Raw genomic sequence first — 21,911 nt, forward strand, 5'->3', positions numbered from 1 at the left:
GGGCAATGTGTCTTTTAGTTGTTAGCAGGAAGCATGAAAATCTAATATTCCTTTTGCAAATATCAAAAGGTTGTTTAGTTTTTACAGCTCAGGTAGGACTTGCAGTTTGGGGGTAATGTGGGTTTATTTTGCTTTTTCGAATATGCTCATCATTTGAGCTTATTATGTGTTGTACAGTTGTAATGTATGGTTCCTTTCCTTCCCTTTGAATGACTGGGTGAATGTGCCCACCTGTCCCTAACCATGGAAATTTCTTTGGGTTTTTTTATTTTTGTACAGGGGTATTAAGAAAGACATAAAAAGAACCAACCATCACCATGGTCCATGGAAAATGAAATGTCCATTTCACTCATCATAAAAGAAGTAAACTGAACTGGATTCTTCCTTTCATGCTTTCTTCCATCACCTGCAACTATTTGCAATAATTAGAGGTCCGATGTTTCAAGATAAACCTTAGTTAATGTTATTTACTTTCTTACCCCCACCAAACAAAACATCTTCTTCCTCTAATCTCTAAATTTCGTTTTTGAATTTCAACAAAATTCCAAGGTAAGTTATTGAAAGAGAAATTATTTTAAGAATCTAAAAATCTTAAAACAAAAAGTGAAACTTCCTGATTATTGCAAATAGTTAACGTGTCTGCTTAGTGTTCTTTCCAAATTGTGGAAAATGTCAAACAAAAGGACCACTTTCTCAAGACACGACAGTTTTCTTCTACAGTAACTGTCTTTTAGGTGATTGACCCCTCCCCCCTCCCTTTTTTCCAACGAATTTGATGCTTTAGATTTAAGAGTTCCATTTTTGGTTTTCGGATTAGAACCAGATGGACGACCAACCATTTTATTGTTTATTTCATTTTTGTTCGATTTTTTTTTATATCTATTGAAGCAAGAGTAATTAATTTTCTGCATTCTGTTGATCCATTAATGAAACAGATACTGATATATTCTTATTTTTTGTATGATTTTATGAATCTATAAAAAATACTTTTTAATTGACTGAATAAATGAATGAAAAAATATAATTTTTAGATATTACAATTTCAGCACCACATCCAACAATTTCAAAAGATTTATGTAATTTTTGTATTAATCGTTAGCATTTTGCGCTTGTTTTAAAGATTTATCAAATCAACTAGATATTGGGTTGGACCCGTTATGTTCTATAAAAAGCATTTCGTATCATACTTCAAAAAAGTATTTCGAATTTCAAATTCTAAAAGTATGCCTTGATTTATTTTCTTACATTTTCTTATACAAGCATAAGATTTCTTTAGATCACTTCAAATTGATACATTATTTATATATCCATTAAATTAGAAAAGAGGTTTTCTCCATTGGGTTGAAAACAAGGAAAGGAGATATAGTAATTCAGGGAAATAATGAAAGTTGCAAAATTGAAACTTAATGGATTGTTTCGACAACCCAATTAAAGCTCTTATATATATGTACTGCACGATCCACTATAGTATAAATATAAAAATGTTATTAATCTATTATTTAATTATTTATTATTATAAATGTTGTCTTTGTCATTAATCAAGAAGGAAATCCAAATGGAACTTGAATTTTTGGTGCGATCGCTCGGGAATTGAGACGGTTAAATTTCACTAAAATAGTTTCGTTAGCTCCCGAGGTATTATAAGACAAGACCCAAGTATCATTATAGTATTTAGAGTATTTAAATGGCATAGATTAATTAGTAGATTGTGTATCACATATATACCTTTACTAAGTAAAAAAAACACGGTTATTTCGGGAACAACAAAAATTTTAGTTTACCATGGGTAAGGACATTATTGCTGACATAATAACCTCTATATGAAATAGCAAAGGCCAGACTATATTAGTAACAAGTAAATTCTTTGTATGTAAAAAATTTCGATATATTTTTGGGATAAAGGTGAATCGAAGGCCTAAGACGACCCATAAAGCAGTTGATCATGATCAACTTCATATGCCTACTTGGGTATTGAGCATTTACCTGTAAAAATAAAATTCCTTGGAATATATAATTGTAACTCCGTAAAATGGAATTGGGTATTTTTTTCCTTATAAATGGAACCATTCATATATGTGGGGATAACATATAGATTTATTTTATACAGACTATTTTTATTTTCTTTATTGAGATGCTTCTTCCAAGATAGATCAGTTTGATCCTGTCAGATTTTATTTTAAATAATAAAAATTAAATATAGATATTGATATTGATATTTTATTAACAATTAAATAGTAAAATAGATCATTAAGTGGAACATAATTTGTACTTCAACTTGACAACTCTTTTAAAACTAAACCATGGGTAATAAACTGTTTTTCATTTTATTTACTGTGAAATAGCAACAATATGTTGAGAATAATGAACCCTACAACTCAGAGCTTGGACAAAGTGACTTCAATCCCCCGTCAAATTTAAGTTCCAAAATTGACCAAAAAGATCACCGTTACTTATGATACTTTCTAAATAAATGGATTTTTTGACGGTCAATCCATTACTACCTGGGGTTTCAATTGAATCCGAAACCTGATGATGAATGCTTCAAAAGATGTATCAATGGAGAATTCTAAGATACAGCTACCAAAGAAATGAAATGAAATTATAAGCATCTTATTAAAACCCTTCTGTTTTCATATTAATTGATAATAATAATAATAATAATAAAAGAGGAAAAGCATATGTGTTTTACAAGTAATGGACCATGCAGAAACCAACCAATGCAACAACATCATGTCAAAATCCAATTTGCTCACTAATGGAAATTTTGGTTCCACAATAGTGGGGGAAAGTGAAAACTGGAACTAATGGAACCAACTCTACTTCTCAATACTACAAGATGTCTAGTGAAAAACAATCAACATTATAGTCCTGAAAACTATTTCCACTAACTGCTTTGGGGGAAAAGGAAAAAGAAAAGAAAAGAAAAGTATTAATGTGAAAAGGGAAGTCAATGTTTTAGCAGGAAGCAAGTAATGGAACCAAAAGAACCAAAATCCTGCAGGCAGCAAACAAGAGAAGCCATTCTTTGTGCACATCAAAGGATTAATTGGTGCCCCAAGTGTGTGACCGCGTGAGGAAAAGATAAGCAGACTTTGGATTCCATCCTCGGGAGATTTTGTGTATTCTCATAACTTATCTAACATTCTGCCTTGTCTTAATCATCCTCTTGAGAGTTGCAAGCCAAAAGTTGCACTCATCCCACTCACTAGTAGTGAGAAGAACCTGTTTGAGAGGAGATCAAAATTAAATTAAAATTGAAGTGCTTCTCGTTGCCAACATCGTGAATAGCTCAGCATAAACATCCGTTCCCATCCATACCTGGATTTGCAGAGCTGTACCAAAATCATTATTCTCCAAAGCCTGGCAGAGCTGAATAAGTTTATCAGAAGCATTTTTTGAAATGTCTCCACTATTGAGTTTGGCGAATAAGGCGCCTATTTTCTTCGAATTGTCTTCTATTTCACGCTTCTTCACTGGGTTTGCACGTGCACCTCCCAGTGCTTGAGATGTCTCATTAAAAAGTCTAGTTAAGGTAATGATTACAGGTTTTTGGTGGGCTGAAAAAACCAAAGCAAAGTTATCACCAAAATTATTTATATCAGCGTATATATATACATACATTTCTAAATCTATTAGTTTGCTGACATCTATGAACAGAGATTAATGTTGAAACAAGCACACATTTGATTGATCATTATTTAGGGAGTTCATAAGCCACAGGTTATACCTTCAATCTTATTTAATGTGGACCATGCAAATTCAAAAGGAGGACTAACTAGAGTAAAGAATATTAAAAAAAAAATTTCAATTATCATTTTTGCAACAATTTATTATTTTTTGTGAGTTTCCGTAAAGGTAATAATGTTAGAGATAAACTCTTTAACTATTTGGATAGAAAAACACCCATTCTTGAATTATCCTAGAAGAGAAGTGGACATACCATACATCCAGAGTATCTCCACAATCTAATAAACATCTATAACATTAGCATTAGCATTACCAACCAAGAAACTAGCAATTACCAGGTACATTTGAAGTATCAGCAGTCTGCACTGTTGGTGGAGGAGCAGCAGGTGCTGCAGCTGGTTGTACTGGTGCTGACTGTGTAGTGCTGGGTGGTTGCATTGGGCCCATACCAGGTCTTTGAACAGATGTGTTAGTAACTGGCATAAATCCCCTAGGTGCTGGCGCGGGAGCTACAACTTGTGGCATTCTGGGACCAGAAGCTGCTCCCATTTGGGATGGGACAGGTGCAAATGAACCAGCCCCAGGGGGAGCAGGATAAGTAGGATCAGCAGCAACCTGAAAGTCACACAAAAATAATTCAAAATACCAGTCTTGGAAGAATAACAATGGCATCAACCATAAACTAAATGTGGCTATACACACCGGATATAACTGAGAACCCAAAGAAGTTGGCTGCTGGTATTGATCTGCATTTCTTAGAACAGGAGGATTTGAAGGAACAAAGGGTCTGACAGTAGGCTGAGTGGTTTCAGGTGGAGGAGCAAAATTTGTCTGGAAGAACAAGAAACCTTTAGTCAACCATCTAGCTGATATGCTAAATTCAAAGAAAGTCATGCATTACAATAAAATAAAAGCTAGAAAAAACTAGTTAGCCAGAGATATAGTGTTAATTTCGGACAACAGAGAGCCTTCTCCGTTCAATAGCTAATCTTCTTTCTACAAATACTCAAGTTGTTTCTTCAAACCAAGATACGGAAAATATCAAATCCAAACAAACAGATAATGCTGGTACGGTTCAGATTTTCAGCCTTTTCCAGTTTTCTCCTCCCCTCGTGGATCTCAGAGGAAAGTCATCACAAACTGTAGACATCAGCAGTTTATAGGTTGAAAAACTATCAAGTCAATCAAGATTGCAAGTTAAAAAGCCGCAAGATGATCCCATGCTAGTTTTAGCCTGGCCCTGCTTTCCTAATTAAATCCAACTTTTCACTCAAACAATCTCTAAACAGGCACTCACTTTTCCTGAGAATGCATCCAAATGGATGGCATGATTCATAGAGTGAATGAATATATCCATTGAACCAGCCAGTCTCTAGGTGCTGAGACAGCATGCCAGATTAAAAGTAAAACCAGGAGAAAACTACTAATATTATTGCAACTTAGCCATTGCTTCTACCATAAAATTGAGTGTCGTGCACAAAAAGAAACCAAATACAGCATACCTGGGAAATATGAGGAGCTTGGGTTGGAACAAACATGTTGGCAGGTGGTGCTTGAGGTAGATATGAGGGAGGAGGTGCATATCCTCCATATTGTGAAAAGGATCGCTGATAATTTTCATCATAAGCACTACCAGGAACACTTGGCTGAATTTGTGGTACAGCTGGATCCTAAGCAATGAGGGAAAGTAACCAGAAAACATAAAAGGTCATCGACAATATCAGAACAGAATATCAAGAAGCATCCAATTAAAACAGATCATATAAAAGAAATGTGTAGGATAAAGTACCGGATATATATGTTGTGAAGGCTCAAAGCCTGGTACACCAGTTGGATGAGAGTTCTCAAAAACAGCAGATTTACCTTCTTTCACTGCAACAATTAAATAATAGATATCCTCAACAACTACATATTAGTGGGGGCCACAAAGCTCAAGCATTGGTAAGCTATATTCATGTCCTCATAAATATTGCTAGTCACAAGAAAACCTGTAAAATAAATTGAAAGAAACATGGATACCGAAAAAAGAATTATCTAATAGTTCTTGACTTAATCTAGAGCACCAATGCTTAATCACTCAAAAAGGTTCTCTACCAAGTCAACATACGTTGACATTTTAGTTACTGGCACCTCCTTTTTTACATGATTAATTTGAATAAACATAAATTAGCAGGGTAGATCAAAAACCCATATGTAACAGCACTAAAGCAGTAACCATCGGCCATCTTCTAAAACACATACCAGGTTCGGTAGAAAGTGCAATACGATCTTTTAATATCACTAGTTCGAGTGACAGATCATCAGAACCCAATAGTTTTAAGTATTCCATTGCTGTCGTTAAAAGTCCTTGACTGGCCAAAATTTCAGCATATTTCTCAACAAGCTTGCATAGGGATGCACTAAACCGCTTCTGGCCAGTTGCCAAAGCAAGAACAATGGTCTTTTCCATTAAATCCTAGAAGACAATCACTTATTGTCAGATTTCTGTCCAAACAAACTTAAGTTCTGTTTGTTTCTATGAATTGCTAACTTACCTGGAGAAGATCGACATAAGATTTGCCATCAAGTTCAGTTGTCAGGCACCTTGACCAAATCTCTACTGTTTTATCAATATTCCCTGCACATATATAACAGAGAGTCGCTGCCAGAGTATTCCCAGAGGCCATTAGTTTGGAAGCAAGCGTATCACAGAGTACAGTCCACTCCTCTCTCTGGGCAAACTGCTCGTCAAATATGACAAATAAGTCCGTAATAGTAGCAATAAGAAGTTATATAATTTGTTGCTACACCACTATACATCTATTTCCAAAATAGAAACTTACAGTACAGAGGAGCGCTAGTGTTTCTTTCCAGAACTTCAAAGGCCTGGTGTTGACAAGGCTCATGAGATCATTGTTCACCATTGCAGAGACAACCTGAAACAGCAGAGTTGAGACATAATTTTCCAAAAAAAAAAGGGAGAACAAATAGCAATCTTGTAGCCAATGAAAAATATAACTCCTGTAAATAATTAAACTCAAATTCCTATTTCTACAAAGATATGTATAGTTAAACCATTCAGTGCAAAGAAAATATAAAAGTTAATTTACCTTCAGGTATGCAGAACAGCTCATCTTAAGATACTGATCACATGTGCTAGCCCATAAGGAAGGATCACCAACATGAGCAATAACTAAAGCATCAGCCATTTTATTTGCAGCAATGCACTGAGCAACTGCTCCCTTATAATCACCCACCACCAATGCACGTTGTACAGCATCATCAAATGATGGATCTGAGCTTTCCTCCACTCCTTCTCGTTCTTGAGGTGTTAAATCAGTGCTGCTAACTGTGCTCTCAACAGCGAAATTATTTTCAGATGTTGAAACAGGGGTATCAGCTTTGGGACTCGGAAGATTGTTGAAGAAGTCTTCCCCATTATCAACTGCAAATGGAGCAGCTTCTTTCTCACCCTCATAGCCCACCTTTTCTGTCACTTTATCCTCAAGTGTAATATCATTTACAATCTGAGAGATGTTATCTTGTACAGTATCTTTTTCTTCGGGCAGGCTAAAACCAAGATGCATGAGCAACTTTGTCCTTGCTGTCCCATCATCTTCAAACATCACCTTTAAGAAGCCCCAAGTTTCTCGATCATCCTGAGATCTGTATAAAATTTCAAATGAACCATCAAAAGCATTAACTGGTAGAAGCAACAAATTATTTGACAAAAGACAAGAACGAAAATAACTACAATTCCTTAATTCAGATGACATACTCAGATTCTTGTTCTTTCTTTTCACATAAAACCCTTAGTGAAGACCTCTCCCCACTCTGTATGACGGATTCAAATTCAGATGAACGACTGACCAGAGTTTCTTCAGCAACTAAGTTATGCAAAAATACCTAAAAATAACATATAGGAGCATAAGATCCCAAAAATAACACCAGTGGCATTCAAATATAATGGAACAAAAACAATGGCTGACAATATTTACCTCTGATGATGCAGAAGTACCTGAACCAGATGACCGAGTGCGAAAAGATACAAGTTTTCCTCCAAAACCAAAAGATGCCCCAACAGGACGTTTATACCATTTAGGAGCTCTCAAAGACACTGTATAAAAAGAAATTAAAATTATTTAGATAAAAAGGAAGTACCAATGAAAACATATAATCTTAGAAACATGAAGTTTGTTTTTAACAAAGATCAAGAATAAAGACTATTAAGCAGAGTTGACCAATGTCCACCTATATTCCCCAACTTATATTGGCAGTCATAGTATGTTTCTCCTGCACTACCAAAGCTTAAGAGCACTAAGGTCAAACATTGATAAAGATGTCATATATACATAATATATACATGTATACATATGCTATGGGCACTAAGTTCAATACAGACCTACCCAACCCAGTCTACAATCATACATGGGAAACATGGATATTTCTACTAGAATCAAATTGAAGGCTACCAAACCAACTGCTGCAGTCAAACATATAAATATCAGGATAAAAACATGAATTACCTGTACCAAAATCGCTGTCCCCAACACCATATCGGCTGCAACCCTGCAAAATAAAGGAAAAAAATTACCCAAAAGTGTTAAATCTAGGGTCCAAGGAAGAAAGAGTTCTGAGGCAAAATTGTTGGTACCGGACAAGTATCTTTTTCTTGAACAAACCAGCAAGAACTATAAGCTTCAAAAATTTGCCACATAAATTACAAAAGAACAGTGCCCACAAGATACATAAAATGCCATCCCAAAACAAGTGTATGATAATGATAAACAGATTGCAATTGACCTATCATACATATTTCCAACTGCTAAGAAATTTTTGTTTAAAAAAAAGTGATTATGAAAGGAAAGAAACTTAAACAAGGTCACACCTCAATATTGTAAATGCCAATTTTGCCGTCAAATGAAGATGCTGATATTATTCCAGGTATCTTTGGATACCAGTGCACATCAAAGTTCCAGTTGGTACCTGCAGGCAATTCACAGACAGCCTATTCCCCAAAAGAAAAAAAGAAGAAAAAAAAAACCATAATTCAAGATATACTTGTTTGATAAAAATAACACACAGATAGCCAAAAGGAAATAAAGCATATATCAATAATTAACTCATTCACCCACCTCTCCAGTTACTGTATCCCAACAAATAGTCCGATTATCTTTGGCACATGTGAGTAAATAAGAGCTGTCAGAGGGACACCATGCCATTGCAATTACACCTGGAACAATAGATGCATAAACGGAACAGGGAGATGGATAAGTATCAGAAAAATTGAACAACAAATGCCCTGTACAAGAAAGTGATGAAATCCTACATTTATCACGGATCCCTACTGACATGGGCTGTGGGTCACCTACGCAATCTTAATATCTAATTATTAGTCCAACCTTGGGAAGCTAATTACATGCATTTCGTATTCTATGGTCTACTATCAGCTCAAAACGAAAAAGTTAAGCAATAATTTAGCCCTTCCATCGTCATTGCCATTCTTATTGAGAAAAAATTTCAGGCAACTGCTTTTCAATTCTAGAGAAAGTGAGAAAAGCAAAATTGAAAATAATCAATAGCATATAATTCTTGCATCAAATACAGAAACAAACATCCAAAAGTAAAGAAAGATAACATTATCAGCAAGTTTAAAACAATGCATCAACTTGTCAAGCACCGTTACCTTTTGTGTGCCCTGCAAACTCCTTCACTGGTGACATTATATTCCGCATGTCCCAAAGCTGTTGCAAAAATATCAGAAATTAACAAATTCCCAACAAATGGTAATCCTCAATAGAAGCACATATAGTCTACAAGATCATTACCCTAAGCGTTGGTGAACCATCTTCATCAGATGCAACAACAAGTTGAGTGGCAACATCAGGATGCCACTGCAAAACAGAACATCGCCTTCTTATTGAATCTGCAAAACTGCAATAGAAAGAAGGGGGGGAGGCAGATTAGGCCAAATGATGTGCCACATCAAAACGGAAGCAACATGCAAACACCCAGAAAATTTTCTCTTGGTAGATAATATGAAATTTACCTTATCACTGGTTTTTGCTTCTTCAAGTCCCAAACAACTGGAAAATAAAACCATAAATATTATCTTCCTGCCTAAGCTTAAATGACAAGACAAATAGTCTAGTGTCCATTCATTTACTCACCAGTTGTTCCATTATATGAAGTTGATGCCAATATGTGTTGAACCTTGCTATTCCAAGACAGATATGAGATTTCACCTTGAGAAGCAGAACCGCTGCCCTGCATGATTAAAAACCAATATATATATATCAGACGCCTCCATACATTTTCTTCCATCTTTTTGAAATGGGGGGGGGGGGGTCAGACTGATATCCAGCTGAACAAAGCGTATATATTAGGCAAGCTTGCTACAGTAAAGACAACATGAATACAGAGGAGGATGCACATACCTTAAGAGGTGGAAAATGAGAGGGTTGTGCAGGTGCTGCCAGATCCCAGATGCAAATTTCACCATCATCTGCCCCAGATGCTAACAAGTTTGGAGCAATTGCATTGAACTCGAGACCACGAACCTGAAAGATGGGGAAAAGAATAGAAGTAACATAACATGCAATCTCCAAATGCTTGACAAAAAAAAATCATGTATTGTGGTCAAGCATTTATTACAGAAAAAAGAAACTCACAGGCCCTTTGTGCCTTGAAAGATGTCCAACAAGAGCTTGATCATTTGCCTCAGAGCTGGGTATACGAAGCAAAAAATTACTACCATTTAATCATATATAGCACCCAAAAAAAACGAAACTAATAAAAATAGCACAGATATTCTGAAAAGAGAAATATGGAAGTAATCAGATCCAATCATCTAGAAAACAACGACCCTATATGAACAGATAAAAAGTTGCTACTTCCGCAACAAAGGGTCCCAATCAAAAACCAGTTAAATAGGGGGAAAATTGTCCCAAAAGGTAATGCTAACCTTTTACTTACTACTCTTAGCATCTAATAAAATACAGCATGGTCCAAATGTAACCAGAAAGCCAATATCAGGAAATAAAAAGGTTTCCCGCCCTTTAACCACATTCTATATATCATCCAGTCATAACCCTACACAAAACAATCAATATGATTCATATGCTGTACAAACACGGGAACAGAACACAACAAATATGAGCATATTTTGATCTAATCAATAAACCTCCAATTATCATTAACTATGATTCCTAACAGCCCAAGAATACCATTGACACGCAAAAGAAAATGCAAATCATGCCTGTAAAAAAGATGAGAAGTCAGGCACAAAGAATTAACATTCATATTATCCGACTTATTCCAGCTCCAAGAACAAACAAAGCATAAAAATTGAACATGGAATTAAATTTCAAATAACAATTCATCCAGAGTCAATTTCAAATTTCAACCAACCAGTCATCAAAATGCAGTTACAAGAACTCACAAATCAAGGGCACAGTACTACTAAATGAAACCTAAAATATTGTAGCCTCGAAGTAGTCAGAAAATTAGAGAATGCTCACATCAGAAATGTGTCAATGCCCATTAGGTAACAGAATAATATAATCCCAAGTAGCTAGAAAGCCACAACATATTCCCATCCATGCAACACTTTACACTTAAAACTAACAACATAATCCAGTTAACTAATAGAATAAAAAATGCCCAATAAATTGAAAGTCATTTCCAATTCAATCGAATTTAAAGCCAATTAGCTAAATCCAATGTAAGCACAAACAAATTCAATTTACCGGATCAATTTTAAAGGATTCCAAAGATCGATGCTACCATCAACGAGGCCACCAGCAATGAGTCCGAGAGAAAACTCATCGGAACCGGATCCGTTCTTGCCCCAAGCTAGGCGGTTAAACCGCTCTGAGCTTGGGCACTCACCTATAACGGGGAGCTCGAGATCGTCACTCTGGAAATCAAACTTGAAGATCTCGAGATTCGCCGATGAACTGAAGGATAGATCCACCGCTCCGGCCATCGTCCCAGCCGCCATGTAGGGCGCGTCCGGCGACAGTGCCACTGACGCCGATCTGTTCACCCCTTTTATACACGCCATTAGGATTAAATGTAAGTTTTACGGTTCCTTATCCCCCAAAATGCCTATCAAATTATCTGTAGATACAGTGAGAAGATTAACAAAGATCGAATAACGATTATATGTGAATTGAAATGTGATCTGGTTTGGATTAAAACAATGAGAATTTGGACAATTAGGATTTGATCCGATTTTGGAAATTCAGAAAGAGGGGAGAGAGAGAGGGAGGGGGATCGACGAGGCAAAACAAGATTTAATGAGCGAACACACAGTGAGTGGTTTCATTTTTATTTTTATTTTTCTCAATTCGGCAATTTCTGATATTTATATTTGGTCAAATTTACCTTTAGTCCTCTTTTATACTTAATTTTAAAATTTAATCCTTTTTCTTTTTCTTTTACTTTAATTTGAAATAATCTCAAGTTTTATAATGTCATTATTTAATTACATTTTCCCCATTTACTAAATTGTTGATACAATTTTTTAAATACCTTTTTCATTTTAATACAATAATATATATATATTTGTCAACATGATTATACAAACTAAGATAAGGAGGCTCGTAATAGGTATAGCAAAATAAAAATTAAAATCGTTAATTTGATTTTGATATCTATGGGTTAAATACAAAATTAGTATCCGAATTTGTCCACTTCTCTCAGATTATTACTTATGATTTTTTGTCCTAGATTGGTATCCAAATTTTTTTCCGTCAACTAAATTTATACCCGAGACTAACGGCGTTAAATTTTTACTAATGTGATAGTGCTGGCCAATCGCATGTCGTCATGTGGTGTCTTATTATACCATCCAATCACCACCGAAATCACGTCTCTTAAACCCATTTTGTTTTTCCTCCTCATCTTCCAACCACTGCCAACCAACCCCCACCACTTCTTCCCTTTTCAAAATAACCCATAAAGAGTTCCATTTTCATTCATTTCTCTAGTTCTTATACAGTTCAAGCTTTTGAATTATCAGACAAATAATGGGGCTTCATTAAGCCACACAAATTTTTTTTTATATCTTTTAATTAATTTATTTACATTAAAATAGTTTGATCGGTTGTTTTGAGAACCAACTGGTCAAACTAGGTTAAAATCGATTCAACTACTAATTTAATTGATTCTTTAGCTTGTTTCAACCAATTTGTATTGATTCATATGTCAACCGAGTTTTACCTCACACCAGACCAATACCCCAATGGTTCTTAGTCCACTTTGCCAGTGCAATTCAATTTAGATAACATTGAATTTTGGAATTTATGTTTATATTTTTAAAATCATTTTTATATTTTAGTTTTAAATTTGAAAGATTTTTTTTATAATTTTTAGCTTTTTGAGAAATTGTGATTTTTAAAATATAATTTTTATTTTTATTTAAACATATGAAAAGTTTTATTTTTAAAATTTTATATACTTTTAAAGGGTAATGACCAAATTTAAAAAAGTAAATATTGAGGGCTAAGAAAATTATTTTACTTTTGACATTGTTAATTTTAATTGCAAAATTAAATGAGGACAAAGATTTTTGATAAAAAAAGTACATCCACTTAATTTCTCAAAATTAAAGTATAAAAATAAAATTTAAATTTTGAAGAGTATAGGACTTTTGGCATATTTAAGCCATCTCCTTTGGCACTGGAGGGAAAAAATAGGTGGATGTACTTAAGAGGTCCCTGTATTATAAGGACATGATTAAATTAGTCTCTTTATTATTAAATATATTAATTTAATTTTATACTATTAAAAGGAATAAAATAAGACTAAATTTATAATAGATTTAATATTTATTGTTTAAAAATATCATTTATTGTTTAACAAAGACAATATTTTTAAAATTTTATGGTTCTATAAATAAAATTTTTGTTTGAAATTAAACTATAATAAAAATAATTTTTAAGATATTTTTATACAGTAAATGTTAACTATGTTACAATTTGGACTTATTTGATTCTTTTTAATAGTATAGGGACTAAATTGATCCATTTAATAATAGAGGGACTAATTTGATCCACACCCTATAATATAGGGACCTCTCAAGTACTTTAACCGAAGAAAATGACTGCGTTTCGTTGGCATTCGAATCAGGACATGACACCTGGATCCACGTTTAACATTAAGTAGCTTAAAAGACCAAAAAGGCCCTTTACCTAATATGGTTTGGTTTTTGTTTGGGCTTGGGACTGAGCTCAAAACCAAATCCTGTTTAGAATCCAAAAGACTAGGCGACTCAATAACCCAATTATTGCAATTAATTCAATAGTTAAGTAACCATTATGGAAAAAACAATAAAGGCATAATCATAAATTTACGCTCACGGTTTACATTTGCCTTTATTCTTCTTTTTTTAAGTTAAATTTGGCATTAGCCTTTCAAAAAGAGTCAAATCATTTTTCTTAAAGAAAATATACTAAAATATTAATTTTAAATGTTATTGGCTTGACAACTCGCATAATTGTCCATGTACACATCATGTTAACATATCATCATTTGTCTTATATATCACGTAAACAAATAATTTAAATTTTATAAAAAATAATAAAATTAAAATTATAAAAATATAAAAAGTTCATAAAATTTTTAAAAATAGCATAGAGTATAATTGTCATGCAAGTTGCCATAGATGGCCAAATTTGATTCTTAAGGCTAAATTTAACTCAAAAATTAAGAGCTAAATTAATAAAAGATGTAAATGTTGATAACTAAATTTAATATTATGTAATAAATAAATAATTTCAAGCTGCAAATTAAAAATACTGATTAAAACAAAGGTATTGTTATAATATCGGATCGATAATGTAAAAGTATTATGCTCTTTGGGCGTTATTAAAGAATTATCATCATCGAGATTTTATTAAACTCTTTAGAAAAATTTAAAAGCATCTCTCAACTTCAAACCCTAATCTTAATATATTAGCGATATGATGCTCTAACAAATTTTAAATTTTAAAAGAAAGGATAAATCTCAAAACTATATATGACTTTTGGTTTAACGTGTAATTTTATACATTAAATTTGATTTTGTGTAACTTTATATGTAAAATTTTGATTTGATCAAATTCTCACAAAATAATTATCAACACGGTTATTAATATAGCATCATTTAATATTTATACATTTATCTAATATAAAATAAATTGATATATATATTTTTAAATGTGTATGATTGAATCAAAAGTAAAGTTTAATGTATATATTTGAACTACAAACAAAGTTTCGTGTGTATAGTTGCGTCAAATAAAAAATTATGTATCAAATTACACATTGAATCGAAATTCATATATAATTTAGAGATTAATTTCTTAAAAAATATAAAATTAAAAGGGTTTATATATCAATGGAATGCTTAACGTAACAAACACTAAACTTAGTACCGTAATGATTCTAAGTGTAGCAACACTATTAAAATCGTCCGCAATTTGTAAAAACCCCACTGCCGCCGACGCATCAACTATTTTACTACCCTCTTAGTAGACAAGAATAGCTTTAATCTCCCAATTCATTCTTAGAACCCTCTTCATAATTCTCACCAACACATTAGTATCCTATATGGGCTCTCACTCTTTAACCAGAAATATTTTCTGTGAATTATCCATCTCTAAGATCACCTTATTAGATAGGGGTGAATATAACAGCACGTTTGGTTCGCTGTATTGGAATAGAGGCGTAACGGATTAAAGGCGTAATGGAATAGAGGCGTAATAGCAAATTAATTGTTTGGTTGAATGTAATGGAATAGAGGCGTAAGAGTAATCTTGTGTTTGGTTGAATGAAATAGAGATGTAATAGCATAATGAAAAAAACTAAAATGACTAGAATACCCTTACCATAAATTTATTTTGGTAAATGATTATTGTTATTGTTATTTAAATTATAATAAGATTATTAATATCAATAATAAATAATTTAATCATATTTAAACATAATTATTATTAAATATATTATAATTAAAATATATAATTTAATAAAATTCTTAATAATCAATATTCTTATATGAATTTACTCAAATCATAATATATGATACTATAAAATATAAATTAACATAATTATTATTAAATATATTATAATTAAAATATATAATTTAATAAAATTCTTAATAATTAATATTCTTATATGAATTTACTCAAATCATAATATATGATACTATAAAAGATAATTTGAAATAATTAATATTAAATATATTTTAATTAAAATATATGATTTAATAAAATTTAAAATAATTATAACTAATAAATTATCTTATATGAATTTGTATAATTTAAAATAATTATTATTACATATAATTTAATAATAATATATATTTTCATAAAATTCTTGATAATAAATTTTCTTATATGAATTTATACAATTTAAAATAATTAATATTAAATATAATTTAATAATGATATATAATTTCATAAAATTCTTAATAATAAAGTGTTCTTATATGAATTTACTAAAATCAAAATATAACTTGAGAATTATATTATGCATAAACATAACTAACTTATATTAAGAAAAGGTTAGATGAAAATGAAATTCTACATCATAATCCATATGTTATATAGCTTTACAACATCAAAAAGTTTGAACATTGATTTTTAATGGTGCATCGAGCATAACTCAAAAATGTGTCTGTATATACAGCTATTAAAAGCTTCAACCATTAATCTTTGGGAAACAGCAGGGAAAAAACTTTTTACGAGGAGCATACCTTACAACTCTTCCTACAATATCCGTAATAGTCTTGAACCAATCATGTAACTAGGGTTCTTTTCACACTCACCACCGAAGCCAGGTAGCACAATTCTCGTTCTCATCAACACAATCTCTATTTACTGATCGTCTCTTTGCCGTATCGAATGACCGACATGGATCCATTTTGTTGCGACCATTTCTCACACTTTATCACTGGGCAACTTCTATGCAAACCGCCGAATCGGTTGTTGCATCAAGATGAAGATCGAAGAATAGTAATGCATCACCTTTTCGGGTTCCACCGCAAGGACGAACAGTAAAATTTTGTGATGATTATATGGTTGGATTTCTAAGGTGGCAATTTTATCCGAGAACAATTAAATAAGAAGCTATGAACATATACAAGCAGTTCATAGTAATATCTACTGAAATTCATTGGAATACGATCACAAGCCAATCATACAAACAAAAGTGGCAAACTTAATTTCACTTGTTCATTAAAGTGAGATTTTATCACTAGAATCAAATGAAAATTCTTCCAACAGATCGGTATGATCTAGCATATTAATATCCAGAAAAGTAAAAACACAACACAAGAAGCATTTCACAAAATCTCTAATGGAAATCATAGTATTACTGCATATCCATTTTTGCACAATCGACCAATTTGTCATCCTTTGGTGAGAAAGTTTTCCTACGGAAAGCGGACTAGTAAGTGATGAACAAAATAAAATGGAAATGTAAGCATTTAACAATGATAGAATAGGAAGAGAGCAAACATAAATAGGGAATAAAAATTCACATCAAATGCTTACCTCTGCATTTGAAACACAGCTTCCCCACCACTCTCAACATCGACAAATACATCAAGATAAATGGCTATACGGTGACCGCCCACTCTTGATTAGCCTTGTCATGAAAATAATCGAAATGTGGCTCATACTTTTGACCATTCTCATAATGTAGTATTTGCATGGACTTCCCATTCTCTGGTTGGTGTGCCATATTAAAATAAGATGAGAAAACACCATTCAACGTAGATTAAGAAATTATAGGGTAACAACAAGCAAGAAATGATATATACCTGCTGGAAGGAAGGTCCATGCAGCAATCCTAGCTTCAATATTAGCAACTACTTCATCCTTCACATGAGAAATAAAGGACACCACATAAGCATTTGAACTTCAAGAATCAGCATATACAATGCTTTCCAAACACGGTCCACAATAATAAACAATCTGAATCATCAAAATTAGTATTGAGTAAACGATCTCTAAACTTAATGAAACAAGTAACTAATACTAAGCAGTACACATTTGGACCTGAACTCCAGTGAAGAAAAAGGTGCAAACTGAAGAATGATTAAAGCAGTAACGCATTCCCCAGTGAGCAACAAGGCAGCAGAGGAAGAAATAAGAAGTAAATCGGTTATCAAGAGTCCTACTCGAGATATCGATCTGACGATAAAGGAAAGTAATTATCCCAAATACTTAAGCCAATACCAAATAGCACAACTATCATCTTTAACTTTCAATGCATTCAGGTGAGGAAACAGATTCTTTAGGTAAAGAGCTTGCCCTAGATTAAGTGTGAATGAATCATTAGGGAAAGGAGTAAAGACACCTAAAACATCATCATCATAAACTACCATCCAACATTTGGTTATTTATGAAGAATAAGTGAACCGCCTTCACATTGTAATATTTCTATCTTCCATTAATGAAATTCCAGTTAATTTCACGATTTAAACTAAAAAAGGGCAATTTAATTATATACCGAGCTTTACGAAGAAACATGCGAGTGGTTCGAACTTCACTCTCAATGCTATCACTCGATTCATTATCCGCCGCCATTGACTTCTCTAATTTATCCTTAGCCTGAAATTCACACATTTTAAGAAAAAAAGGGGAGGGGTTAACATCACAAATCGAAATTAATCAACAAATTAGTTTAAAAAAATGTTGCTTACCAGAGTAATAAGGTGATCGCATTCCTCACTTGATAAAAATCCTTTGTAAAGGAAAGCCCCGAAAATAAAAATAAAAACATAAAGTTCACAATTTTGAGTAAATTAAATAGAAAAAAGTTATAAAATGCGAAAAAGAAGAAAAGAGAAATTAAAGTGACCTAGGGTGCCATGAGAGTTGAGTAACACGAGTGGGATCAAATGGAACCGAAGAAGTTCCTCTCTTCATTTCAAGCATCGATCCATTGATCTCAGCTAAAACCAAACAGAGATGAAGCAAAATAAGAAGCAAAAATCCTATAAAATACCAATGATCCATTAAAAGGGCAAAAAAAATCCTTTGTTTGGATCCAATCGGTAATAGAATAAAAGAGATGATAGGTTTTCGAAGACTTTTGCCTTGGATTTTGGTGGGTTGTGTACTGCTGTTGATGTTGGGAGGGAGAGGGTGGGGTGGAGCAACAGATTTTGGCTGGGGAGGGTAAAACAGAAACGATTAGCTAATCCTTACTTTTGGAACGGAATGGCTAATCGTTGTTGAAGCAGAGAAAATGAGGAATACATCCGTGTTGTAATAGGCCTGTAATAGGCAATACATCAAACCAAACACGGGATTAAGTGGGGATTAGTGGGGCCCACGGAATAGGGGTGTAATGGCTAATCCATTACACCAAACCAAACATGCTGTAAGGGTAGTCAAAAAAAATGTAAAATTACAATTTTAATAAAAAAATTATATTTAATCTCTCAAAATAATAAAATCATAAATTAATAAATGATAAATTTTATATTTTAATATCTCAAAATTTTATAATTTAATTTTAAGCTTCTAAATTCTTGTTGCAACCAAAGTACATCCAAAGCCAGACACGTACCAATATTCATAGCAAAGCCCATTACCTAGGCTCATAATTTCTTATTTTAACAGTTTCATTGCATTTTTATCTTGAAAAAGAATATATTTTTCAACTAACTTATATTTTTGAAAAATAGGAAACCTAAAACAACTCGTTAACCAAAATTATTCCAAATAAATACAAATATATTGAAATTTGGTTTAATCATTTTCAAGAAAATTCATTCCAAAATTATATGAAGTTACCTATTCTTGGTTAATATTGATGCTTCTTTTAATAAATTTGGCCAAAATTAAAGCATGTTGTTAATATTTTATATAACTGTAGATGCTTCTTTTGTTTACATATTTATCGAGTATTTTAGTATTTTTAGCCAAAATTAAAGCATACTCCATTAATTGAATGTTTATAAGATTGAGTTGTTTTAATCATTGATGGTGACAAATGTCATATCAAAAATTGGTTTAGAACTTAAAAAAGTTTTAAATTCAATTTGTTGATTAATTAGTTTGGATTCCGCATGAATTGTTTGTGTCCTAATATTTGGGGGTTATCTAATGGCGGGAGGAAAATTCCTTTGGTTCATTGAGATTCTATTTGTCAACCGCGTGTCTGTGGAGTATTAGGATTTCAGCATTTGGAGGATCAAAGCTCCTTTTTCCTATTAAAGTTGGGTTTTAACATTGACACCAAGGATGAAGCTTTATGGGTCCAAGTCCTCGGATCCAAGTATGGGATGAAGGAAAGGTTGCCCGAGAGCATAACACGAGGAAAATGTTCAGCTGTATGGAGAGCCTTTGCTAAGGTTTGACCTTTGTTATGTGAAAATTTATGTTAGTCTATGGGGTGAGAGATTCTATTAGATGCTGAAAAGATTCATGGATCCCAAACCTGGGTCCTCTGATACATAATGTGCCTTCTCATAATAATCTGGTGTCAAATTGTTTTTAAGTGAAATGGTTACTAATTATGGTTCGTGGAACTTAGACTTTTTAGAGTATGGTTTCTTGAAGACATTGTTAAAAGAATTGTTAGCATTCTTCCCCCCATCCTTCAGCAGGGAGTGATCGAATTAATTGGATTGGTACCTCGCAGGTGCCTATCTATATACAAGTCAAAATTCTAAACATGGAACTTAACATATCAACCCAATACCTAAGCATGGTAACTGCATATTCTAAACATAGAACATATCAACCCAATACCTAAGCATGGTAACTGCATATTTTTGTAATACTCCCCCTCAAGTTGGTAAGTGAATATTTTGAACTCCCAACTTGCTTTTCAGATTTTCAAACTGGTCCCGACCCAAAGCCTTTGTAAAAATGTCTGCCAACTGCATTTTAGTCGGAATATAATATGCTCTAATAAGTCCGGACTGTAGCTTTTCACGTACAATATGACAATCGATCTCTATATGTTTTGTATGTTCGTGAAAGACCGGATTCGCTGCTATGTGTAGTGCTGACTGATTATCACAAAATAATTTTGCTGGTCTTGTTCTTGTCACTCCCAAATCCTGTAGGATATAATGGAGCCATGCAATCTCTAAACAAGCATTTGTCATTGCTCTATACTCTGCTTCAGCAGATGATCGCGAAACGCTCGCCTGCTTCTTTGATTTCCATGAGATTAAAGAAGATCCAAGAAATATACAATATCCTGAAATAGATCGTCGAGTCATACTACAACCTGCCCAATCTAAATCGCAATAAGCCTTAAATTCGAAAGAATTCATGGATGGCAATAGAAGACCTTGTCCCGGCGAGCCTTTTATATATCTCAGTAATCGAAGTGCTGTGTTCCAGTGTGTTGTTCGTGGTTCTCCCATAAACTGACTGAGCATATGTACGACATACACTATATCTGGTCGTGTTACTGTTAAGTAAATGAGACGACCAACAAGTCTCCTATATTTAGTTGGCTCGTGAAGTAATTCCCCGTCGGTTGCATTGAGCTTTATTTGTTGTTCCATAGGAAAACTTTCTGGTTTGGCCCAATTAAACCTGCATCCTGTAGTATATCTAGTGCATATTTTTGTTGGGACATAAAAATACCTTGCTTGGATCGTGAGAATTCAATACCCAAAAAATATTTTAATGAGCCCAAGTCTTTGATGAGAAATTGCCTAAGTAAGGTCTGCTTAAGTTGGCTGATTTCTTGTAAATTGTTGCCCGTTAATAAAATATCATCAACATAGATGAGTAATGCAGTAAAAGATGTACCTTGTATCTTTGTGAATAAACTGTAATCAGCCTTGGATTGCTTATAACTAGCTTGCTTTATAGCGATGGAAAAGGTGGAGAACCAATTACGTGAAGCCTGTTTAAGTCCATAAAGGGATCTATTCAATCGACATACCAAATTCTCCCCCTGATGGCGAAGTTCCTGTGGAAGAGTCATGTAAACAACTTCTTGTATTACACCATGTAAAAAGGCGTTTTGTACATCTAACTGATGAGTATACCAGCCCCGGGCAGAAGCAATAGACAGAATACATTAAAGTGTAGTTAACTTTGCCGTTGGTGAGAATGTTTCATGGTAATCAATTCCTTCAACTTGCATGTAACCTTTGGCAACAAGACGAGCTTTATAACGTTCGACCGATCCATCAGAATTGTACTTTATTTTATAAACCTACCGGTAACCGATAGGCTTTTGTCCTGTAGGAAGAGAAACAATGCTCCAAGTATGGTTAC

At 33.3% G+C, this 21,911-nt stretch overlaps 2 protein-coding genes across 2 annotated transcripts; both read right to left on the reverse strand.

Annotated features, from left to right (window-relative positions):
* Positions 1-2,589: 2,589 nt before the first annotated feature.
* Positions 2,590-11,983, reverse strand: LOC105791733 (protein transport protein SEC31 homolog B). The gene is made up of 22 exons (XM_012619938.2): positions 11,415-11,983; positions 10,338-10,392; positions 10,104-10,226; positions 9,837-9,933; positions 9,716-9,752; positions 9,495-9,600; positions 9,353-9,410; positions 8,802-8,899; positions 8,555-8,674; positions 8,193-8,235; positions 7,665-7,783; positions 7,445-7,572; positions 6,777-7,332; positions 6,510-6,602; positions 6,222-6,407; positions 5,929-6,142; positions 5,477-5,559; positions 5,190-5,357; positions 4,390-4,518; positions 4,023-4,302; positions 3,319-3,557; positions 2,590-3,222 (listed from the first exon to the last, which is right to left on the reverse strand). The coding sequence occupies exons 1-22, from the start codon at positions 11,729-11,731 to the stop codon at positions 3,133-3,135; spliced, it is 3,339 nt and encodes a 1,112-aa protein (XP_012475392.2). The 5' UTR covers positions 11,732-11,983; the 3' UTR covers positions 2,590-3,132.
* A 4,321-nt stretch (positions 11,984-16,304) lies between these two features.
* Positions 16,305-18,728, reverse strand: LOC105791734 (probable prolyl 4-hydroxylase 7). Its single transcript, XM_052635395.1, is given in 13 exon segments — positions 16,305-16,439; positions 16,441-16,479; positions 16,481-16,562; positions 16,565-16,582; positions 16,585-16,626; positions 16,629-16,717; positions 17,039-17,083; positions 17,205-17,286; positions 17,289-17,378; positions 17,474-17,533; positions 18,167-18,266; positions 18,359-18,417; positions 18,518-18,728. Coding segments are annotated over 13 exon segments (912 nt in total). The 5' UTR covers positions 18,675-18,728; the 3' UTR covers positions 16,305-16,390.
* Between the last annotated feature and the right edge of the window lie 3,183 nt (positions 18,729-21,911).

Source organism: Gossypium raimondii, chromosome 8 (assembly GCF_025698545.1).
Source record: "Gossypium raimondii isolate GPD5lz chromosome 8, ASM2569854v1, whole genome shotgun sequence".
Lineage (NCBI taxonomy): Eukaryota > Viridiplantae > Streptophyta > Magnoliopsida > Malvales > Malvaceae > Gossypium > Gossypium raimondii.

Excerpts from the sequence above, each read along its gene's own strand:
- LOC105791733 (XM_012619938.2), bottom strand. The coding sequence starts at position 11,731 with ATGGCGTGTATAAAAGGGGTGAACAGATCGGCGTCAGTGGCACTGTCG. Across the intron at positions 9,934-10,103 it reads CTCATTTTCCACCTCTTAAG|GGCAGCGGTTCTGCTTCTCA; the intron begins GTATGTGCATCC and ends TTAATCATGCAG. Across the intron at positions 5,358-5,476 it reads CTTCACAACATATATATCCG|GATCCAGCTGTACCACAAAT; the intron begins GTACTTTATCCT and ends CTCATTGCTTAG.